This window comes from Somniosus microcephalus, chromosome 9 (assembly GCF_052327205.1).
Source record: "Somniosus microcephalus isolate GS21.2 chromosome 9, FLI_Smic_1.0, whole genome shotgun sequence".
Lineage (NCBI taxonomy): Eukaryota > Metazoa > Chordata > Chondrichthyes > Squaliformes > Somniosidae > Somniosus > Somniosus microcephalus.
In genome coordinates this window covers 243484628-243509401 of record NC_140995.1, presented here as the reverse complement: position 1 = coordinate 243509401, position 24774 = coordinate 243484628, and the positions used below count along the sequence as shown (strand labels likewise).

General features: G+C 51.5%; 1 protein-coding gene across 5 annotated transcripts in view; it reads left to right on the top strand.

The window, feature by feature from the left end:
• aars2 (alanyl-tRNA synthetase 2, mitochondrial (putative)) overlaps window positions 1-24774 on the top strand; it is a 91251-nt gene that overhangs the window by 36484 nt on the left and 29993 nt on the right. For 4 of the 5 annotated variants that reach the window (XR_015079634.1, XM_085998090.1, XM_085998089.1 and 1 more), the window contains 6 exons: window positions 2555-2699; window positions 3514-3683; window positions 5202-5315; window positions 7896-8036; window positions 16775-16912; window positions 19191-19294. Coding sequence is in view for 4 of the 5 variants with exons in the window: in XM_085998090.1 (XP_085854216.1) it covers window positions 2555-2699; window positions 3514-3683; window positions 5202-5315; window positions 7896-8036; window positions 16775-16912; window positions 19191-19294 (812 nt within the window). In the remaining variant the exon portion in view is untranslated. The remainder of the gene's footprint in view (window positions 1-2554; window positions 2700-3513; window positions 3684-5201; window positions 5316-7895; window positions 8037-16774; window positions 16913-19190; window positions 19295-24774) is intronic. The other variant, XM_085998091.1, reaches the window with a different exon arrangement.

The window sequence follows — 24774 nt, the reverse complement described above, 5'->3', positions numbered from 1 at the left end:
AGGAGCGCAGATATCTCGGGTGGGGGGGGGGCGGTGTGGAGGTTGTGGGGCTGGAGGAGGTTGCAGAGATAGGGAGGGATGAGGCCATGGAGGGATTTGAAAACAAGGATGAGAATTTTGAAATCGAGACATTGCTGGACCGGGAGCCAATGTAGGTCGGCAAGCACAGGGGTGTTGGGCGAACAGGACTTGGTGTGAGTTAGGACACGGGGCAGTGAGCACAGGGGGTGATGGGTGAACGGGACTGGGTGTGAGTTAGGACACGGGGCAGTGAGCACAGGGGGTGATGGGTGAACGGGACTGGGTGTGAGTTAGGACACGGGGCAGTGAGCACAGGGGGCGATGGGTGAACTGGACTGGGTGTGAGTTAGGACACGGGGCAGTGAGCACAGGGGGTGATGGGTAAACGGGACTGGGTGTGAGTTAGGACACAGGGCAGTGAGCACAGGGGGTGTTGGGTGAACAGGACTGGGTGTGAGTTAGGACACGGGGCAGTGAGCACAGGGGGTGATGGGTGAACGGGACTGGGTGTGAGTTAGGACACGGGGCAGTGAGCACGGGGTGATGGGTGAACAGGACTTGGTGCGAGTTAGGACACGGGGCAGTGAGCACAGGGGGTGATGGGTGCACGGGATTGGTGCGAGTTAGGACACGGGGCAGTGAGCACGGGGTGATGGGTGAACGGGACTGGGTGTGAGTTAGGACACGGGGCAGTGAGCACAGGGGGTGATGGGTGAACGGGACTTGGTGCGAGTTAGGACACGGGGCAGTGAGCACAGTGGGTGATGGGTGAACGGGACTGGGTGTGAGTTAGGACACGGGGCAGTGAGCACAGGGGGTGATGGGTGAACGGGACTGGGTGTGAGTTAGGACACGGGGCAGTGAGCACAGGGGGTGATGGGTGAACGGGACTGGGTGTGAGTTAGGACACGGCAGTGAGCACAGGGGGTGATGGGTGAACGGGACTGGGTGTGAGTTAGGGCATGGGGCAGTGAGCACGGGGTGATGGGTGAACGGGACTGGGTGTGAGTTAGGACACGGGGCAGTGAGCACAGGGGTGATGGGTGAACGGGACTTGGTGCGAGTTAGGACACGGGCAGCTGAGTTTTGGATCAATTCAAGTTTACGTAGGGTGGAATGTGGGAGGCCAGCCAGGAGTGCGTTGGAATAGTCAAGTCTAGAGGTAACAAGGGCATGGATGAGGGTTTCAGCAGCGGATGAGCTGAGGCGGGGCGGAGACGGGCAATGTTACGGAGGTGGAAATAGGCGGTCTTTGTTATGCTGCGGATATGTGATCGGAAGCTTATTTCAGGGTCAAATATGACACCAAGGTTGCGAACACTGGTTCAGCCTCAGACAGATGTTAGGGAGAGGGATGGAGTCAGTGGCTAGGGAACGCAGTTTGTGGCGGGGACCGAAAACAATGGCTTCGGTCTTCCCAATATTTAATTGGAGAAAATTTCTGCTCCTCCAGGACTGGATGTCAGACAAGCAGTGTGTCAATTTAGAGACCGTGGAGGGGTTGAGAGAAGTGGTGGTGAGGTAGAGCTGGGTGTGGTCAGCGTACATGTGGAAACTGACGCTGTGTTTTCGGATGATGTCACCGAGGGGCAACATGTAGATGAGAAATAGGAGGGGGCCAAGGATAGATCCTTGGGGGACACCAGAGGTAACGATGTGGGAGCGGGAAGAGAAGCCGTTGCAGGTGATTTTCTGGCTACGATTAGATAGATAAGAATGGAACCAGGCGAGTGCAGCTGGACGATGGTGGAGAGGTGCTGGAGAAGGATGGAGTGGTCAACCGTATTAAAGGCTGCAGACAAGTCGAGAAGGACGAGGAGGAATAGTTTACCTTTGTCACGGTCACAAAGGATGTCATTTGTGACTTTGATGAGAGCCGTTTCGGTACTGTGGCAAAGGCAGAAACCTGATTGGAGGGATTCAAACATGGAATTGCGGGAAAGATGGGCACGGATTTGGGAGGCGACAACACATTCAAGGACTTTGGAGAGGAAAGGGAGGTTGGAGATGGGGCGGTAGTTTGCAAGGATAGAGGGGTCCAGGGTTGTTTTTTTGAGGAGAGGGGTGATGACGGCTGATTGGAAGAAGAGGGGGACAGTACTTGAGGAGAGAGAACGGTTAACACTGTCAACTAACATGGGAGCTAATACAGCCAGGGCAGCAGTGGGGGTCCTTGTATGGGCCTCAGTATCCATGGGTGAGAGGAGTGGGTAGATGAAGCAGAGATCCTGCTCCTTGTCCTGTCTCGTGCCCCCCACTCTTTGCTGGAAAGTGTGTGGGTATTGGGTGAGCACAGGATGGACTCCCGCAGTTCACATTCAGTGTCTGGGCTCAGAGAGGAACAATTCCCCCGAGTATTGGGGACATTGGAGTGCAGCCCGAAGAGAGATAAGCTTCAAACAGGAGATCAGCGAAGGTGTTTAAACATTAAAGTTGTGTTAATCTTGACGGACACTTCTTACAGTGCATCTGGGTGTTCACTGTGCTCTGACCGTGTTCTCTTTGAGTTATTTGTTTCTCTCTCTCTCTCTAGCGCATCAAGCTATCCCCCCAGTCCGACACACGGCCCGGGGGAGCACTCGGACTTCACACCATCACTGAGCTGCAGAGGACCAGAGTGCCCAGCACCAATGATTCACCAAAATACGCGTACACCCTCCGGCAAGATGGCAAATATGGTAAACACATCGGTCGAGAATCCCTTCTCCCCTGGGTCAGGGCTTAGAACTGGGGCGAGGGGAGATTGAGAGCGATTGATTGTTGGATTGAGAATGAGAAGATTGGATACAGAGTAAAGCTCCCTCTACACTGTCCCATCAAACACTCCCAGGGCAGGTACACCACGGGTTAGATACAGAGTAAAGCTCCCTCTACACTGTCCCATCAAACACTCCCAGTGCAGGGACAGCACGGGTTAGATACAGAGTAAAGCTCCCTCTACACTGTCCCATCAAACACTCCCAGGGCAGGTACAGCACGGGTTAGATACAGAGTATAGCTCCCTCTACACTGTCCCATCAAACACTTCCAGGGCAGGTACAGCACGGGTTAGATACAGAGTAAAGCTTCCTCTACACTGTCCCATCAAACACTCCCAGGGGAGGTACAGCACGGGTTAGATACAGAGTAAAGCTTCCTCTACACTGTCCCCATCAAACACTCCCAGGGCAGGTACAGCATGGGTTAGATACAGAGTAAAGCTCCCTCTACACTGTCCCATCAAACACTCCCAGGGCAGGTACAGCACGCGTTAGATACAGAGTAAAGCTCCCTCTACACTGTCCCATCAAACACTCCCAGGGCAGGTACAGCACGGGTTAGATACAGAGTAAAGCTCCCTCTACACTGTCTCATCAAACACTCCCAGGACAGGTACAGCACGCGTTAGATACAGAGTAAAGCTAGCTTTATTCTGGGCTCTCTGACTGCGAGTGTTAACTCGCTGGTGCCGACTCTGTAGTGAGAGTGAACCTGTGTGTATTTGTTTTGCAGTGTTTAGTCCCTGCCAGGCCACCGTACTGGCGCTGTACCACAACAATTCGGTGGTGGCGGAGGTGGGTGAAGGGCAGCGATGCAGTGTCATTCTGGACCAAACCAACTTCTACTGCGAGCAGGGGGGACAGAGCCATGACCGGGGCTACTTCGTGCGAGTGGATCATCCGGTAAGTCTGGGATCCCAAATTACAACAGAAAATGCTGGAAACACTCAGCAGGCCAGGCAGCATCGGTGGAGAGAGAAACAGAGTTAACGTTTCGGGTCTGGGGCCCTTCTTCAGAAGTTCTGAAGAGTTCAGAAGAAGGGTCGCAGACCTGAAACGTTAACTCTGTTTCTCTCTCCACCGATGCTGCCTGGCCTGCTGAGTGTTTCCAGCATTTTCTGTTGTTATTTCAGATTTCCCGCATCCACAGTATTTTGCTGTTGTATAAGTTTGGGATCCCATTCCTTTAACTCTATCGTTCTTCGATCATTCAGTAGCTGTGTGTCAGCGTGTGGGTTAACCAAACTTCCCACTTACTCTGAGGCACCAGGCTCCAGACTGCTGCTGATGGAGCGGTGCTCACCCTACACTGGGACAGTACTGACCCGTACACTGCAGCACTCCCTCAGTACTGCCCCTCCAACAGTGCAGCGCTCCCTCAATACTGACGCTCTGACAATGCAGCACTCCCTGAGTACTGCCCCCCCCCCCGACAGTGCTGCGCTCCCTCAGTACTGCCCTTCTGACAGTGCAGCGCTCCCTCAGTACTGCCCCTCCGACAGTGCAGCGCTCCCTCAATACTGTCCCTCCGACAGTGCAGCGCTCCCTCAGTACTGCCCCACCGACAGTGCAGCGCCCCCTCAGTACTGCCCGTCCGACAGTGCTGCGCTCCCTCAGTACTGCACCTCTGATAGTGCAGCATTCCCTCCGTACTGCCCCTCCGACAGTGCAGTGCTCCCTCAGTACTGCCCCTCCGACAGTGCAGTGCTCCCTCAGTACTGCCCCTCCGACAGTGCAGCGCTCCCTCAGTACCGCCCCTCCGGCAGTGCAGCGCTCCCTCAGTACTGCACCTCCGACAGTGCAGCGCTCCCTCAGTCCCGCCCCTCCGGCAGTGCAGCGCTCCCTCAGTACTGCCCCTCCGACAGTGCAGCGCTCCCTCAATACTGTCCCTCCGACAGTGCAGCGCTCCCTCAGTACTGCCCCACCGACAGTGCAGCGCCCCCTCAGTACTGCCCGTCCGACAGTGCTGCGCTCCCTCAGTACTGCACCTCTGATAGTGCAGCATTCCCTCCGTACTGCCCCTCCGACAGTGCAGTGCTCCCTCAGTACTGCCCCTCCGACAGTGCTGCGCTCCCTCAGTACTGCACCTCTGATAGTGCAGCGCTCCCTCAGTACTGCCCCTCCGACAGTGCAGCGCTCCCTCAGTACTGACCCTCTTGACCGTGCGGCGCTCCCTCAGTACTGCCCCTCCGACAGTGCGGCGCTCCCTCAGTACTGCACTAGAATGTCGGCTTGGATTATGTGCTGAGGTGGAGCTCGAGTCCACAACCTCGGACCCCAAGTTGAGAGTGCAGCCACCGAGGTGGATTCATTGGCACCAGCTTGCCTAGTTGATGACAGCTGCGTCGCCGGGTTAACCAGAAACGGGAGGGACTAATGAAAACAACCGCCAAGACCCAGTTACATTGTGGTTTTCCTCAGGATATCCTGCTCCCGGTGGAGGATGTGCAGACAGCTGGAGGGTTTGTGATCCACACAGTCTACGTCCTGGAAACACTTCACGTTGGCGATCGACTCAACCTGTTTGTGGACGAGGTACTTTAACTAGGCTCATCATGGGATGGTCGCTGGGAAATTGTAACACTTATAATATAGTCTGTACCTGGTATAGTCAGCGTTCAGGGTGACCATGTTGTAATGCTGCCCTGTAACAGGTCTGTGTTTGAGGGGTCCGTGTTGTAACGTGGTCCTGTAACAGGTCTGTGTTTGAGGGGTCCGTGTTGTATCGTGGTCCTGTAACAGGTCTGTGTTTGAGGGGTCCGTGTTGTAATGTGGTCCTGTAACAGGTCTGTGTTTGAAGGGACTATGTTGTAATGTGGTCCTGTAACAGGTCTGGGATTGAGGGGTCTGTGTTGTAATGCGGCCCTGTAACGGGTCTGTGTTTGAGGGGTCCGTGTTGTAATGTGGTCCTGTAACGGGTCTGTGTTTGAAGGGCCCATGTTGTAATGTGGTCCTGTAACGGGTCTGTGTTTGAAGGGCCCATGTTGTAATGTGGTCCTGTAACGGGTCTGTGTTTGAGGGGTCCGTGTTGCAATGTGGTCCTGTAACGGGCGTGTGTTTGAGGGGCCCGTGTTGTAATGTGGCCCTGCAACGGGTCTGTGTTTGGGGGGTCCATGTTGTAATGTGGTCCTGTAACGGGTCTGTGTTTGAAGGGCCCATGTTGTAATGTGGTCCTGTAACGGGTCTGTGTTTGAGGGGTCCGTGTTGTAATGTGGTCCTGTAACGGGCGTGTGTTTGAGGGGCCCGTGTTGTAATGTGGTCCTGTAACGGGTCTGTGTTTGAGGGTGATGCGCCATCAATCACTCCAGAAGACTAAGAGTTAAACTTATAACAAGTAGGCTTTTATTAACAAAAGAATACGAGCATGCCTCTGCTGGTAGACTGATCCTTAAAGCCAGGGGGACTGGAGGTCAATCACCTTTATACCTGGGCTTAGGGGTGGAGCCAGCTGAGGCATGCCCAGACATGTTCTGTACAGGCAGATTAGTGGTTTACCACAGAGGGGTCCATGTTGTAATGTGGTCCTGTAACGGGTCTGTGTTTGAGGGGTCCATGTTGTAATGTGGTCCTGTAACAGGTCTGTGATTGAGGGGCCCGTGTTGTAACGTGGTCCTGTAACAGGTCTGTGTTTGAGGGGTCTGTGTTGTAATGTGGTCCTGTAACAGGTCTGTGTTTGAACGGACCATGTTATAATGTGGTCCTGTAACAGGTCTGTGATTGAGGGGTCTGTGTTGTAATGCGGTCCTATAACGGGTCTGTATTTGAGGGGTCCGTGTTGTAACGTGGTCCTGTAACAGGTCTGTGTTTGAAGGGACCATGTTGTAATGTGGTCGTGTAACAGGTCTGTGATTGAGGGGTCCGTGTTGTAATGCGGTCCTATAACGGGTCTGTGTTTGAGGGGTCCATGTTGTAATGTGGTCCTGTAACAGGTCTGTGTTGTAATGTGGTCCTTTAACAGGTCTGTGTTTGAGGGGTCCATGTTGTAATGCGGTCCTGTAACGGGCCTGTGTTTGAGGGGTCCGTGTTGTAATGTGGTCCTGTAACAGGTCTGTGTTGTAATGTGGTCCTGTAACGGGCGTGTGTTTGAGGGGTCCGCGTTGTAATGCTGCCCTGTACCACAGGTCTGTGTTTGAAGGGACTATGCTGTAATGTGGTCCTGTAACGGGTCTGTGTTTGAGGGGTCCGTGTTGTAATGTGGTCCTGTAACTGGTCTGTGTTTGTGGGGTCCGTGTTGTAATGTGGTCCTGTAACGGGTCTGTGTTTGAGGGGTCCGTGTTGTAATGTGGTCCTGTAACGGGTCTGTGTTTGAGGGGTCCGTGTTGTAATGTGGCCCTGCAACGGGTCTGTGTTTGAGGGGTCCGTGTTGTAATGTGGTCCTGTAACGGGTCTGTGTTTGAAGGGTCCATGTTGTAATGTGGTCCTGTAACGGGTCTGTGTTTGAAGGGTCTGTGTTGTAATGTGGTCCTGTAACAAATCTGTGTTTGAGGGGCCCGTGTTGTAACGTGGCCCTGTAACAGGTCTGTGTTGTAATGTGGTCCTGTAACAGGTCTGTGTTATACTGTGGTCCTGTAACGGGTCTGTGTTTGAGGGGTCTGTGTTGTAATGCGGCCCTGTAACGGGTCTGTGTTTGAGGGGTCCGTGTTGTAATGTGGCCCTGTAACAGGTCTGTGTTGTAATGTGGTCCTGTAACGGGCGTGTGTTTGAGGGGTCCGCGTTGTAATGCTGCCCTGTACCACAGGTCTGTGTTTGAAGGGACCATGCTGTAATGTGGTCCTGTAACAGGTCTGTGTTGTAATGTGGTCCTGTAACTGGTCTGTGTTTGAGGGGTCCCTATTGTAATGTGGTCATGTAACGGGTCTGTGTTTGAGGGGTCCGTGTTGTAATGTGGTCCTGTAACGGGTCTGTTTGAGGGGCCTGTATTGTAATGTGGTCCTGTAACAGGTCTGTGTTGTAATGTGGTCCTGTAATGGGTCTGTGTTTGAGGAGTCTGTGTTGTAATGCGGTCCTGTAACAGGTCTGTGTTGTAATGCTTAAAGGGGCCGCACAGGGCCAAAAAAATTACAGGTAACATAGTCCGTGTTGTAATGCTGTTCTGTGGTGTTTAATGTTCCCCAGGTCCAGCGTGTCGCCTGCATGGTGAAACACACGGCCACCCATCTGCTGAACTTTGCCCTATGCTGTGTGCTGGGAGACCACACTGAGCAGAGAGGTTCGCACATCACGGCCGAGCGACTGCGCTTTGACATCAGTATCAAGGTATGAACTGCTTCAACTTTCCCCAATGTCCCCGGGCGGTGCTGTCCTGAACCGGGCTGGGCTCTGGGGCTAGGATCTCTTCTTGTGGTGTCCCGGGCTCTGTGATACACTGTTGGAGTGACCAGTCTTCAGGTGGTGTCCCGGTCTCTGGGATACACTGTCGGAGTGACCAGTCGTCAGGTGGTGTCCCAGGCTCTGTGAACATAACATAAGAAATAGGAGCAGGAGTAGGCCAATCGGCCCCTCGAGCCTGCTCCGCCATTCAATAAGATCATGGCTGATCTGATCCTAACCGCCAATCTACTATCACAGAACCATCTCCTGAATCTAACAGAATTAGACACACGAAATAGGAGCAGGATCAGGCTACACGGCCCCTGGGCCCGCTCCGCTACCCACAGGGCCATGTCCGATCCGAACCTAGACTCATGTCCAAATTCCTGCCCGCTCCCCGTAACCCTTAATTCCCTTCACTTCTAGGAAACTTTCTATTTCTGTTTTAAATTTATGTAATGATGTAGCTTCTACAGCTTTTTGGGGCAGCATATTCCATGGACCTACCACCCTCTGAGTGAAATAGTTCCTCCTCATCTCAGTTTTGAAAGAGCAGCCCCTTATTCTAAGACTATGCCCCCTAGTTCTAGTTTCACCCATCATCGGGAACATCCTCCCCGCATCCACCCGATCCAACCCCTTCACAATCTTATATGTTTCAATAAGATCGCCTCTCATTCTTCTGAACTCCAATGAGTAGAGTCCCAATCTACTCAACCTCTCCTCATATGTCCATCCCCTCATCCCCGGGATTAACCGAGTGAACCTTCTTTGTACTGACTCGCGAGCAAGTATGTCTTTTCTTAAGTATGGACACCAAAACTGTACGCAGTATTCCAGGTGCGGTCTCACCAATACCTTGTACAACTGAAGCAATACCTCCCTATTTTTATATTCTATCCCCCTAGCAATGAAAGCCAACATTCCATTGGCCTTCTTAATCACTTGCTGCACCTGCATACTAACCTTTTGAGTTTCGTGCACCAGGACCCCCAGATCCCTTTGTACTTCAGTACTTTCCAGTTTCTTGCCATTAAGATAATAACTTGCTCTACGATTTTTCCTGCCAAAGTGTATAACCTCACACTTTCCAGTATTGTATTCCATCTGCCAAATCTCTGCCCATTTACTTAGCCTGTCAATGTACCCTTGCAGGTTTTTTATGTCCTCCTCACTCACTACTTTCCCTCCCATCTTAGTATCATCTGCAAACTTTGATATGTTACACTCGGTCCCCTCCTCCAAATCGTTAATATAGATTGTAAAGAGTTGGGGATCCAGCACTGACCCCTGCGGAACACCACTAGTTACTGATTGCCAGTCTGAGAATGAACCATTTATCCCAACTCTCTGCCTTCTGTTAGATAGCCAATCCTCTATCCATGCCAGAATATTACCCCCAATCCTGTGATTTTTTATCTTAAGCAATAATCTTTTGTGTGGCACCTTGTCAAATGCCTTTTGGAAGTCTAAATACACTACGTCCACTGGTTCCCCTTTATCCACCCTATATGTTACTTCCTCAAAGAACTCCAGCAAATTTGTCAAACATGACTTCCCCTTCATAAAACCATGCTGACTTTGTCCTATTAAATTATGATTGTCTAAATGTCCTGTTACTGTCTCCTTAATAATGGACTCCAAAATGTTACCTACCACAGATGTTAGGCTAACCGGTCTATAGTTTCCAGCCTTCTGTCCACTGCCCTTTTTAAATAAGGGTGTTACATTAGCAGTTTTCCAGTCTGCCGGTACCTTTGCTGAGTCCAGGGAGTTTTGGAAAATTATTACTAATGCAGCCACAATCCCTACCGCCACTTCCCTCAAGTACCTAGGATATAAGCCATCAGGTCCAGGTGATTTATCCGCCTTGAGTCCCATTATTTTACCGAGTACCACTTCCTTAGTGATTTTGATCGTGTTTAGCTCCTCCCCCCCCCTATAGCCCCCTGTTTGTCCCGTGTTGGGATATTCTTAGTGTCCTCTACTGTAAAGACTGATACAAAATATTCATTCAGTGTTTTTGCCATCTCCATATTTCCCACCATACACTGTCGGAGTGACCAGTCTTCAGGTGGTGTCCCGGGCTCTGTGATACACTGTCGGAGTGACCAGTCTTCAGGTGGTGTCCCGGGCTCTGGGATACACTGTCGGAGTGACCAGTCTTCAGGTGGTGTCTCGGGCTCTGGGATACACTGTCGGAGTGACCAGTCTTCAGGTGGTGTCTCGGGCTCTGGGATACACTGTCGGAGTGACCAGTCTTCAGGTGGTGTCCCGGTCTCTGGGATACACTGTCGGAGTGACCAGTCTTCAGGTGGTGTCCCGGGCTCTGGGATACACTGTCGGAGTGACCAGTCTTCAGGTGGTGTCCCGGGCCCTCTGATACACTGTCGGAGTGACCAGTCTTCAGGTGGTGTCCGGGCTCTGGGATACACTGTCGGAGTGACCAGTCTTCAGGTGGTGTCTCGGGCTCTGGGATACACTGTCGGAGTGACCAGTCTTCAGGTGGTGTCCCGGTCTCTGGGATACACTGTCGGAGTGACCAGTCTTCAGGTGGTGTCCCGGGCCCTCTGATACACTGTCGGAGTGACCAGTCTTCAGGTGGTGTCCGGGCTCTGGGATACACTGTCGGAGTGACCAGTCTTCAGGTGGTGTCCCGGTCTCTGGGATACACTGTCGGAGTGACCAGTCTTCAGGTGGTGTCCCGGTCTCTGGGATACACTGTCGGAGTGACCAGTCTTCAGGTGGTGTCTCGGGCTCTGGGATACACTGTCGGAGTGACCAGTCTTCAGGTGGTGTCCCGGTCTCTGGGATACACTGTCGGAGTGACCAGTCTTCAGGTGGTGTCCCGGTCTCTGGGATACACTGTCGGAGTGACCAGTCTTCAGGTGGTGTCCCGGGCCCTCTGATACACTGTCGGAGTGACCAGTCTTCAGGTGGTGTCCGGGCTCTGGGATACACTGTTGGAGTGACCAGTCTTCAGGTGGTGTCTCAGGTTCTGGGATATACTGTCGGAGTGACCAGTCTTCAGGTGGTGTCCCGGGCTCTGGGATACACTGTCGGAGTGACCAGTCTTCAGGTGGTGTCCCGGTCTCTGGGATACACTGTCGGAGTGACAGGTGGTGTCCCGGGCTCTGGGATACACTGTCGGAGTGACCAGTCTTCAGGTGGTGTCTCAGGTTCTGGGATACACTGTCGGAGTGACCAGTCTTCAGGTGGTGTCTCAGGTTCTGGGATACACTGTCGGAGTGACCAGTCTTCAGGTGGAGCCCTGGGCTCTGTGATACACTGTCGGAGTGACCAGCCTTCAGGTGGTGTCCCGGGCTCTGGGATACACTGTCGGAGTGACCAGTCTTCAGGTGGTGTCTCAGGTTCTGGGATATACTGTCGGAGTGACCAGTCTTCAGGTGGTGTCCCGGTCTCTGGGATACACTGTCGGAGTGACCAGTCTTCAGGTGGTGTCCCGGTCTCTGGGATACACTGTCGGAGTGACAGGTGGAGTCTCGGGCTCTGGGATACACTGTCGGAGTGACCAGTCTTCAGGTGGAGCCCTGGGCTCTGTGATACACTGTCGGAGTGACCAGTCTTCAGGTGGTGTCCCGGGCTCTCTGATACACTGTCGGAGTGACCAGTCTTCAGGTGGTGTCCCGGGCTCTGGGATACACTGTCGGAGTGACCAGTCTTCAGGTGGTGTCGCAGGCTCTGTGATACACTGTCGGAGTGACCAGTCTTCAGGTGGTGTCCCGGGCTCTGTGTTATACTGTCGGAGTGTCAGGTGGTGTCCCGGTCTCTGGGATACACTGTCGGAGTGACCAGTCTTCAGGTGGTGTCCCGGTCTCTGGGATACACTGTCGGAGTGACCAGACTTCAGGTGGTGTCTTGTGTGCCGGAGATCCCACACAGCTGTGAGCAAGGTTCCTTCCTACTGGCTTCATATGTTTGTCCCATGGAGTAGCTGAGCTGTCCCGTGGCCCAGGGTTTGATCCCAATCTGTCCTGAGGTGGTTGATCTCGGGGAGGGAGTTAGTGCCACGGTCCCGAACTTGGTCACTACCCAGAGTATGTGGGGGTCTATAGTGAGGACAGGATTGGAATCGACTAAGCAACCCCTACCCCAAACCTCCCCCATCTCCCCTCCCTTGGAAAGCCCAACCCAGGGGCCCATGGTGGACCTACGTGGATAGCACGTTTCAGGAGGTGGTCACCCCGCAGTGTGAGAGAGGGAACGGGTGACCGCCAGACAGACAAGGAGACCAGGCAGGTAGTGCAGGAGTTCCCTGAGTGCATCTCACTCTCTAACCAGAATGCGAGTGAGGGCGATGATTCCTCTGGGGAGTACAGCCAGAGCCAAGTCCATGGCACCACGGGTGGCTCAGCTGTACAAGGGAAGAGAGGAGGAAGATCGGGAAAGCAATAGCGATAGGAGATTCAATAGTTAGGGGAACAGACAGGCATTTCTGCCGCTGTAAACGTGACTCCAGGATGGTATGTTGCCTCCCTGGTGCCAGGGTCAAGGATGTCACTGAGCGGCTGCAGGACATTCTGAGGGGGGAGGGTGAACAGCCAGAGGTTGTGGTCCATATCGGTACCAACGACATGGGTAGAAAGAAGGGTGTGGTCCTGCAGGCAGATTTTAGGGAGCTAGGAAAGAGATTAAAAAGCAGGACCTCAAAAGGTATTAATCTCCGGATTACTCCCAGTGCCACGCCGAGTGAGTATAGAAATAGCCTTGGTGTGGAGATGCCGGTGTTGGACTGGGGTGGACAAATGTAAGAAGTCACACAACACCAGGTTATAGTCCAACAGTTTTATTTGAAATCACAAGCTTTCGGAGCGCTGCTCCTTCGTCAGGTGAAGTGGAGAGATGCATAAAGACACAGCTTATATAGTCAGAGAATAATGTCAGATGATTACAGATAATCTTTCTAACTGCCATTTATCACACCTCGGCAGAGAGATAATCACAGCAATCAAAGGTGTGAATGGTGTCCAAACAGGTCAGTCAGGAAAACATTACATCAAAGAACAATGAGGTGGGGTCACAAGAGGTCAAATGTTGCAGATGCTGAGGTCTGTATGAAAAACAAAAAACAGACAAAAACACTTTTTTTGGCTGGAAATCACAGCAGGTCCGGCCGCATCTGTGTAGCGAGAACAAGCCAACAACGACTCGAGTCTGGATGACCCTACGTCAGGTGGGGTTACATGTAGCGTGACATGAACCCAAGATCCCGGTTGAGGCCGTCCTCATGAGTGCGGAACTTGGCTATCAGTTTCTGCTCTACGATTTTGCGTTGTCGTGTGTCTCGAAGGCTGCCTTGGAGAATGCTTACCCAAAGATCGGAGGCTGAATGTCCTTGACTGCTGAAGTGTTCCCCGACTGGGAGGGAACACTCCTGCCTGGCGATTGTTGCGAGGTGTCCGTTCATCCATTGTCGCAGTGTCTGCATGGTCTCGCCGATGTACCATGATCCAGGGCATCCTTTCCTGAGTACATACTCATGTGACTCGGCCAACGTTGTCTACCTCATACGTTGCAGGAAAGGATGCCCCGGAGCATGGTACATCGGCGAGACCATGCAGACACTGCGACAACGGATGAACAGACACCGCGCAACAATCGCCAGGCAGGAGTGTTCCCTCCCAGTCGGGGAACACTTCAGCAGTCAAGGACATTCAGCCTCCGATCTTCGGGTAAGCATTCTCCAAGGCGGCCTTCGAGACTCACGACAACGCAAAATCGTAGAGCAGAAACTGATAGCCAAGTTCCGCACTCATGAGGACGGCCTCAACTGGGATCTTGGGTTCATGTCACGCTCCATGTAACCCCACCTGACGTAGGGTCATCCAGACTCGAGTCGTTGTTGGCTTGTTCTCTCTACACAGATGCGGCCGGACCTGCTGTGATTTCCAGCCAAAAAAAATGTTTTTGTTTGTTTTTCATACAGACCTCCGCATCTGCAACATTTGACCTCTTGTGACCCCACCTCATTGTTCTTTGATGTAATGTTTTCCTGACTGACCTGTTTGGACACCATTCACACCTTTGATTGCTGTGATTATCTCTCTGCCGAGGTGTGATAAATGGCAGTTAGAAAGATTACCTGTAATCATCTGGCATTATTCTCTGACTATATAAGCTGTGTCTTTATGCATCTCTCCACTTCACCTGACGAAGGAGCAGCGCTCTGAAAGCTTGTGATTTCAAATAAAACTGTTGGACTATAACCTGGTGTTGTGTGACTTCTTACAGTATAGAAATAGGAGGATAGAGCAGATGAATGCGTGGCTGGAGAGATGGTGCAGGAGGGAGGGCTTTAGATTCCTGGGACATTGGGACCGGTTCTGGGGGAGGTGAGACCTGTACAGGCCGGACGGGTTGCACCTCAAGAGGGCTGGAACCAATGTCCTCACGGGGGGTGGGGGGGGGGTTGCTGTTGGGGAGGGTTTACACTAATTTGGCTGGGGGATGGGAACCAAGATGTAACATTAGAATGGAGAAACAAAGTGTACAAAGGATTGGAAGAGACAGAGAGCACTAAAGTAAGAAATAGTAAGGTATTAGGTGGGGTCAGACTAAGAGAATAGAAGGTCTAAGACTGCTTTACAGTGCATGTGTGTAAACACACAAAGCGTGATAAATAAGGCTGGTGAGCTACAGGTGTAAACAGCCACATGGGAATATGATGTCGTGGCGATAACGGTAACCCAGCTCAGAAAAGGGCAGGATTGGGTTTTAAATATTCCTGGATTTAAGGTGTTCAGGAAAGATAGGGAAGGAAAGAAAGGAGGTGGAGTGGCAGTATTGGTCAAGGAGAATGATACAGTGCTGGAGAGAGAGGATGTCCTGGAGGGGTCAAGGACAGAATCTATATGGCTAGAGTTAAGAAATAATAGAGGTGCCATTACACTACTCGGTGTATTCTATAGACCACCAAATAGTGGGAAAGATATGGAGGAGCAAATTTGCAAGAAATTACAGAGAGGTGCAAGAACTATAGAGTAGTAATAATGGGGGACTTCAACTATCCTAATATCGACTGGGATAGTAATAGTGTAAACGGCAGAGAAGGGGAAGAATTTCTGAAGTGTGTTCAGGAGAACGTTCTTGATCAGTAAGTTACTGGCCCGACGAGGGAGGAGGCATTGCTGGATCTGGTTCTGGGGAATGGGTTAGTTAAGTGGAGCAAGTGTCAGTAGGGGAACATTTAGGGAGCAGTGATCATAGTATCATAAGGTTGAGATTAGCTATGGAAAAGGACAGGGAGCAATCTAGAATAAGAATGTTTAACTGGGGGGAAGGCCAATTTCAGTGGGATGAGAACGGATCTGGCCCGGGTAAACTGGAATCAAAGATTGTCAGGCAAAGCTGTAATCGAACTTGTCCGCCCATTCCACCAGCCTGTCTATGTTTGCGGTTAAAAAAGCATACGGGATCCTGGGCTTCATAAATAGAGGTATAGAGTACAAAAGCAAGGAAGTTATGATGAACCTTTATAAAACACTGGTTCGGCCTCAACTGGAGTATTGTGTCCAATTCTGGGCACCGCACTTTAGGAAGGATGTGAAGAACTTAGAGAGGGTACAGAAAAGATTTACAAGAATGATTCTAGGAATGAAGGACTTCAGTTACGATGATAGACTGGAGAAGCTGGGGTTGTTCTCCTTAGAGCAGAGAAGGTTGAGAGGAGATTTGATAGAGGTGTCCAAAATCATGAGGGGTCTAGACAGAGTACAGGAAACTTTGTGCTATCCGGCAATCTGGAGCCACCGGCAAAAATCAGCAGCCGTTTTTTATTTTTTTTTGCTTTGTTTGAACAGTCAAGCTGTGCAAGGTCTGTAGCTATAGCAACAGCTTCAGCTACAGAGCTTGCAGACCACACCCGAGTGTTTAGAAGCTGTTGCTAAGCAACAGTGTTTGTTGTCAAATACGGAGATAAGAATCTCCGTATCTCTCAACATTAACTCTGGAGAGTACTGCAGTTTTGAGGCAACGGCAGCAGCTCGGTCCCGTGGGTGCCGGATAGCACAAAGTTTGCTGTAGATAGAGAGAAACTGTTCCCATTGGCGGACGGGTCGAGAACCAGAGGACACAGATTTAAGGTGATTGGCAAAAGAACCAAAGGCGACATGAGGAAAAACTTTTCTATCCAGCAAGTGGTTAGGATCTGGAGTGCATTGCCTGAAAGGGTGGTGAAGGCAGATTCAATCATGGCTTTCAAAAGGGAACTGGATAAGTACCTGAAGGAAAAACATTTGCAGCGCTACGGAGAAAGGGCGGGGAGTGGGACTCGCTGAAGTGCTCAAGTAGAGAGCCAGCACGGGCTCAATGGGCCGAATGGCCTCCTCCTGTGCTGTAACCGTTCTATGATTGTATAAGTCACACACCATCCTGACTTAGAAATATATCGCCATTTCTTCATCGTCACTGGGTCAAAATCCTGGAACTCCCTCCCTAACAGCATTGTGGGAGTACCTTCACCACACGGACTGCAGCGGTTCAAGAAGGCGGCTCACCACCACCTTCTCGAGGGCAATTAGGGATGGGCAATAAATGCTGGCCTTGCCAGTGACGCCCACAACCCATGAGGGAATAAGAAAAAGTTAACATGTTGGTTCTGATCTAGTTGACACTTGGACTCTGATTCTGATCCAGTTAATGCATTGACTCTGATTGTAACACAGGCACCGATCACCGGGCAGCAGCTGGAGGAAGTGGAGGAGATCGTGCGGGATGTGATTCGAAGGGATGAGGATGTGTACACGGCAGAGGTCCCTTTAAGTCAGGTTTACGAGATCAGAGGGCTGAGGACTGTTGATGAGGTAACGACATCTAGAGTGGCCATGCACCCAACTCCCCACACTCCTTCAGTACTGCCCCCCCGACAGTGCAGCACTCTCTCAGTACTACCCCTCCGACAGTGCAGCTCTCCCTCAGTACTGCCCCTCCGACAGTGCAGCGTCCCTCAGTACTGCCCCTCCGACAGTGCAGCGCTCCCTCAGTACTGCCCCTCCGACAGTGCAGCACTCTCTCAGTACTACCCCTCTGACAGTGCAGCGCTCTCTCAGTACTACCCCTCTGACAGTGCAGCGCTCTCTCAGTACTACCCCTCCGACAGTGCAGCTCTCCCTCAGTACTGCCCCTCCGACAGTGCAGCGTCCCTCAGTACTGCCCCTCCGACAGTGCAGCTCTCCCTCAGTACTGCCCCTCCGACAGTGCAGCACTCTCTCAGTACTACCCCTCTGACAGTGCAGCTCTCCCTCAGTACTGCCCCTCCGACAGTGCAGCGTCCCTCAGTACTGCCCCTCCGACAGTGCAGCATCCCTCAGTACTGCCCCTCCGACAGTGCAGCTCTCCCTCAGTACTGCCCCTCCGACAGTGCAGCGTCCCTCAGTACTGCCCCTCCGACAGTGCAGCTCTCCCTCAGTACTGCCCCTCCGACAGTGCAGCTCTCCCTCAGTACTGCCCCTCCGACAGTGCAGCTCTCCCTCAGTACTGCCCCTCCGACAGTGCAGCGTCCCTCAGTACTGCCCCTCCGACAGTGCAGCACTCTCTCAGTACTACCCCTCTGACAGTGCAGCTCTCCCTCAGTACTGCCCCTCCGACAGTGCAGCTCTCCCTCAGTACTGCCCCTCCGACAGTGCAGCGCTCCCTCAGTACTGACCCTCCGACAGTACAGCGTCCCTCAGTACTGCCCCTCCGACAGTGCAGCACTCCCTCAGTACTGCCCCTCCGACACTGCAGCGCTTCCTCAGTACTGCCCCTCCGACACTGCAGCGTCCCTCAGTACTGCCCCTCCGACACTGCAGCGTCCCTCAGTACTGCCCCTCCGACACTGCAGCACTCCCTCAGTACTGCCCCTCCGACACTGCAGCGCTCCCTCAGTACTGCCCCTCCGACAGTGCAGCTCTCCCTCAGTACTGCCCCTCTGACAGTGCAGCGCTCCCTCAGTACTGCCCCTCCGACAGTGCAGCTCTCCCTCAGAACTGCCCCTCCGACAGTGCAGCGCTCCCTCAGTACTGACCCTCCGACAGTGCAGCTCTCCCTCAGTACTGCCCCTCCGACAGTGCAGCTCTCCCTCAGTACTGCCCCCTGACAGTGCAGCGCTCCCTCAGTACTGCCCCTCCGACAGTGCAGCCCTCCCTCAGAACTGCCCCTCCGACAGTGCAGCGCTCCCTCAGTACTGCCCCTCCGACAGTGCAGCGTCCCTCAGTACTGACCCTCCGACAGTGCAGCGCTCCCTCAGTACTTCCCCTCTGACAATGCAGCTCTCCCTCAGTACTTCCCCTCTGACAGTGCAGCGCTCCCTCAGTACTGACTCTCCGACAATGCAGCTCTCCCTCAGTACTGACCCTCCGACAGTGCAGCTCTCCCTCAGTACTGCCCCTCCGACAGTGCAGCGCTCCCTCAGTACTGACCCTCCGACAGTGCAGCGCTCCCTCAGTACTGACTCTCCGACAGTGCAGCGCTCCCTCAGTACTGACCCTCCGACAGTGCAGCGCTCCCTCAGTACTGACCCTCCAACAGTGCAGCGCTCCCTCAGTACTGACCCTCCGACAGTGCAGCTCTCCCTCAGTACTGACTCTCCGACAGTGCAGCTCTCCCTCAGTACTGACTCTCCGACAGTGCAGCGCTCCTTCAGTACTGACCCTCCGACAGTGCAGCGCTCCCTCAGTACTGACTCTCCGACAGTGCAGCGCTCCCTCAGTACTGACCCTCCGACAGTGCAGCCCTCCCTCAGTACTACACTGGAGTGTCAGTTCTGAATTGGGAGCATGAACTCTGTGTGATTGTTCCCCTCCCTTCGCTGAGGCGCTGAGGCCGATTGTTAATATCCATGCTGCTGCCCCAGTGAGCCAGACTTGCAGGTCACCAAGTGACTCATGGCAGAGTAGATTGATGGTGCGTACTGTGGGGCGATCTGGAAGGGAGGAGGAACGGGTGGGGATTGGGGCGGGGTAAACTGCACCCGGGCTGAGCTAGTAGATATGGGAGGAGCCCAGGGTTTAGGCCGCTGCTTTTGGGGTAGTTTCCTGTATGCAGCAGCTGAGCGATCTGCTCCGTCGGGACTGAGAGCCTCCTTCTGTTTTCCTGTATCAGGTGTACCCGGATCCTGTGCGTGTGGTGTCGGTCGGGGTCCCTGTTGACCGGTTACTGCGTTCAGACAACAAACAACACACTTCTGTGGAGCTCTGCTGTGGGACGTGAGTAACAGGTTCTGTACTAGAGAGAGATTTATTCTGTGTCTAACCTGTGCTCTCCCTGCCCTGGGAGTGTTTGATGGGACAGTATAGAGGGAGCTTTACTCTGTATCTAACCCATGCTGTACCTGCCCATGGAATGTTTGATGGGACAGTGTAGAGAGAGCTTTACCCTGTATCTAACCCGTGCTGTACCTGCCCTGGGAGTGTTTGATGGGACAGTGTAGAGGGAGCTTTACCCTGTATCTAACCCATGCTGTACCTGCCCATGGAATGTTTGATGGGACAGTGTAGAGGGAGCTTTACTCTGTATCTAACCCGTGCTGTACCTGCCCTGGGAGTGTTTGATGGGGACAGTGTAGAGGGAGCTTGACCCTGTATCTAACCCGTGCTGTCCCTGGCCTGGGAGTGTTTGCTGGGGCAGTGTAGAGGGAGCTTTACTCTGTATCTAACCCGTGCTGTACCTGCCCTGGGAGTGTTTGATGGGACAGTGTAGAGGGAGCTTTACTCTGTATCTAACCCGTGCTGTGCCTGCCCTGGGAGTGTTTGATGGGGCAGTGTAGAGGGAGCTTTACTCTGTATCTAACCCGTGCTGTACCTGCCCTGGGAGTGTTTAATGGGATAGTGTAGTGGGAGCTTTACTCTGTATCTAACCCGTGCTGTACCTTCCCTGGGAGTGTTTGATGGGACAGTGTAGAGGGAGCTTTACTCTGTAATCTCGGAGTGGCGGAGTGAGTATAAAAGAGGCTCCAAGAGACCAGGTAGGTTTACCAATCTCCGAACTCGGAGGGAAGGAGAGAAGTAAAAAGTAATCGAAGTGTGATGTCACCAGAAAGCAGGTAAGTGATTGGTTGGTGAGTATTTCTCTTTTTTTAAACTTTAACTCTGTGGTTTATAGTTTCTAATAAAGTCTCTGTGGTGTAGCGGGGACTGTTTGTAATCCAGGGCCCTTAAATATACCATTTAACTGTAGTGTAATTGGTGGGATTGATTTGATTTAATTTAATTGCAATTAATTAATGGGTAAGTCATGGCAGGACAGCCCGGTGCTGTGGTATGCTCCTCCTGCGCTATGTGGGACTCGGACACGTCCTGTGTCCCTGACAACTACGTGTGCAGGAAGTGTGTCCAGCTGCAGCTACTGGCAGACCGCATTGCGGTGCTGGAGCTGCGATTGGATACATACTGGACCATTCACGAGGCTGAGGACGTCGTGGATATCACGTTTGATCAGTTGGCCACACCGCAGGCAAAGGTTGGACAGGCAGAAAGGGAAAGGGTGACCAACAGACAGAGCACTCGGCACAGGCAGGTAGTGCAGGGGTCCCCTGTGGAAATCCCCCCTCTCAAACAGTTACACCACTTTGAGTACTGTTGGGGGGGGATGGCTTATCAGAGGAAGGCAGCAGTAGCCAACTTCCTGGCACCAGGGGTGGCTCTGCTGCACAGAACAGGAGGAAAAAGAGGGGTAGAGCTATAGTAATATGGGATTTTATTGTAAGGGGAATAGATAGGCGTTTCTGCGGCCGCAAACGAGACTCCAGGATGGTGTGTTGCCTCCCTGGTGCAAGGGTGAAGGATGTCTCGGAGCGGCTGCAGAACATCTTGGAAGGGGAGGGTGAACAACCAGTTGTCGTGGTGCATATAGGTACCAACGATATAGGTAAAAAACGGGATGAGGTCCTAAAAGCTGAATATAGGGAGTTAGGAGGTAAATTAAAAAATAGGACCTCAAAGGTAGTAATCTCAGGATTGCTACCAGTGCCACGTGCTAGTCAGAGTAGAAATAGAAGGATATTTCAGATGAATATGTGGCTAGAGGAATGGTGCCAGGGGGAGGGATTCAAATTCCTGGGACATTGGAGCCGGTTCTGGGGGAGGTGGGACCAGCACAAACCGGACGGTCTGCACCTGGGCAGGGCCGGGACCGATGTCCTAGGGGGGGAGTGTTTGCTAGTGCTCTGGGGGAGGGTTTAAACTAAAATGGCAGGGGGTTGGGAACCTGAGCAGGGAGACAGAGGAAAGGGAAACAAGGATAAAAGCAAAAGATAGGAAGGAGAAAAACAAAAGTGACAGTCAGAGAAATCAACGGTTTAAATCAAACATAGCCACAGTAAATAATAATTCTAATAGGTCTAAGAGCGTTAAAAAAAACAAGCCTGAAGGCTTTGTGTCTTAATGCGAGGAGCATTCGTAATAAGGTGGATGAATTAGCTGCGCAAATAGAAGTAAATGAATACGATTTGATTGGGATTACGGAAACATGGCTGCAGGGTGGCCAAGACTGGGAACTCAACATCCAGGGGTATTCAATATTCAGGAAAGATAGGCAAAAAGGAAAGGGAGGTGGGGTAGCATTGCTGATTAAAGAAGGGATTAACACAATTGTAAGGAAGGATATTAACTCTGATGATGTGGAATCTGTATGGGTAGAACTGAGAAATACCAAGGGGCAGAAAACGTTAGTGGGAGTGGTATATAGACCTCCAAACAGTAATGCGGAGGTTGGGGATGGCATTAAAAGGGAAATTAGAGAAGCGTGCAATAAGGGCACAGCAGTCATCATGGGTGACTTTAATCTACATATAGATTGGGCTAACCAAATGAGTAACAATACTGTGGAGGAGGAATTCCTGGAGTGTTTACGGGATGGTTTCCTGTTCCACTATGTCGAGGAACCAACCAGAGATCAGGCCATCTTAGACTGGGTATTATGTAACGAGAAATAATTAATTAGCAATCTTGGCCCCTTGGGTCGGAGCGATCATAATATTATGATGGAGAATGAAGTAGTTTACTCCGAGACTAGGGTCCTAAATTTAAATAAAGGAAACTATGATGGTCTGAGGCGCGAGCTGGGTAGGATTGATTGGGGAATGTCACTCAAAGGGTTAACGGTGGATAGGCAATGGCAAACATTCAAAGACTGCATGGATGAACTACAGAATTTGTTCCTCCCAGTTTGGCATAAAAATGAAACAAAAAAGGTGACTCAACCGTGGCTAATGAAGGAAATTAGGGATAGCATAAGATCCAAGGAGAGGACATATAAATTGGCCAGAAAAAGCAGTAATCCAGAGGATTGGGAGCAGTTTAGGATTCAACAAAGGAGGGCAAAGGGATTAATTAAGAAAGGGAAAATAGAATATGAGAGTAAGCTTGCAGGGAACATAAAAACTGACTGTAAAAGCTTTTATAGATATGTGAAGAGAAAAAGATTGGTGAAGTCAAGCGTAGGTCCCTTGCAGTCAGAATCAGGGGAATTTATAATGGGGAACAAAGAAATGGCAGACCAATTAAATACATATTTTGGTTCTGTCTTCACAAAGGAGGACACAAATAACCTCCCAGAGATGTCGGAGAACATAGGGTCTGATGAAAGGGAGGAACTGAAAGAAATCAGTATTTGTAGGGAAATGGTGTTAGGGAAATTGATGGGATTGAAGGCCGATAAATCCCCAGAGCCTAATAATCTACATCCTAGGGTACTTAAGGAAGTGGCCCTAGAAATAGTAGATGCATTGCTGATCATCTTCCAACATTCGATGGAATCTGGAACAGTACCCATGGATTGGAGGGTAGCTAATGTTACCCCACTATTCAAAAAAGGTGGTAGAGAGAAAATGGGGAATTACAGACCGGTAAGCCTGACATCGGTAGTGGGGAAAATGCTAGAGTCCAGTATAAAAGATGTAATAGCAGAGCACTTGGAAAACAGTGACGGGATCGGACAAAGTCAACATGGATTTACAAAAGGTAAATCGTGCTTGACTAATCTACTGGAATTTTTTGAGGATGTAACTAGTAAAATAGATAAGGGAGAACCAGTGGATGTGGTGTATTTGGACTTTCAGAAGGCGTTCGATAAGGTCCCACATAAGAGATTAGCGTGTAAAGTTAAGGCACATGGGATTGGGGGCAAGGTATTGACTTGGATAGAGAACTGGTTGGCAGACAGAAAGCAGAGTTGGAATAAACGGGTCGGGTACCGCAGAGATCAGTCCTTGGACCCCAGCTATTAACTATATATATTAATGATCTAGACAAGGGAACTAGATGTGATATCTCCAAATTTGCAGACGACACAAAGCTGGGTGGGCGTGTGTGCTGTGAGGAGGATGCCGAGAAACTACAGGATGATTTGGACAGATTGGGTGATTGGGCAGAAGCATGGCAGATGCAATATACGTGGATAAATGTGAGGTTATCCACTTTGGTGGCAAAAATAGGAAGGCAGATTATTATCTGAATGGCAATAGATTGGGAGAAGGGGAAGTGCAACGAGACCTGGGTGTCCTTGTGCACCAGTCGCTGAAGGTAAGCATGCAGGTGCGGCAGGTGATTAAGAAGGCAAATGGTATGTTGGCCTTCATAGCGAGAGGGTTTTGAGTACAGGAACAAGGATGTCTTGCTGCAGTTGTACAGGGCCTTGGTGAGACCACATCTTGAGTATTGTGTGCAGTTTTGGTCATCTTATCTGAAGAAGGATATTCTTGCCATGGAGGGAGTTCAGCGAAGATTCACCAGGCTGATACCTGGGATGGCAGGAATGACGTATGAGGAGAGATTGGGACGATTGGGCTTGTACTCGCTTGAGTTTAGAAGAATGAGAGGGGATCTCATTGAAATTTATAAAATTCTGACAGGACTGGACAGACTAGATGCAGGGAGGATGTTCCTGATGGTCGGGGAGTCCAGAGCCAGGGGTCACAGTCTAAGGATAAAGGGTAGGCCTTTTAGGACAGAAATTAGGAGGAATTTCTTCGCCCAGAGAGTGGTGAACCTGTGGAATTCTCTACCACAGAAGGCAGTAGAGGCCAATACATTAAATATATTCAAGAAGGAGTTGGCTATATTTCTTAAGGCTAAAGGGATCAAGGGGTATGGGGAGAAAGCAGGTACCGGGTACTGAACTTGGATGATTAGCCATGATATCATTGAATGGCCGAGCAGGCTCGAGGGGCCGAATGGCCTACTCCTGCTCCTATCTTCTATGTTTCTATGTATCTAACCTGTGCTGTACCTGCCCTGGGAGTGTTTGATGGGACAGTGTAGAGGGAGCTTTACTCTGTATCTAATCCGTGCTGTACCTGCCCTGGGAGTGTTTGGTGGGGACAGTGTAGAGGGAGCTTTACTCTGTATCTAACCCGTGCTGTACCTGCCCCGGGAGTGTTTGATGGGACAGTGTAGAGGGAGCTTTACTCTGTATCTAACCCGTGCTGTACCTGCCCTGGGAGTGTTTGATGGGGACAGTGTAGAGGAAGCTTTACTCTGTATCTAACCTGTGCTGTACCTGCCCTGGGAGTGTTTGATGGGACAGTGTAGAGGGAGCTTTACTCTGTATCTAATCTGTGCTGTACCTGCCCTGGAAGTGTTTGGTGGGGACAGTGTAGTGGGAGCTTTACTCTGTATCTAACCCATGCTGTACCTGCCCTGGCTAAAGGATTCTTTAGCGCACACAAGACCACCTACGGCCCAAGCAC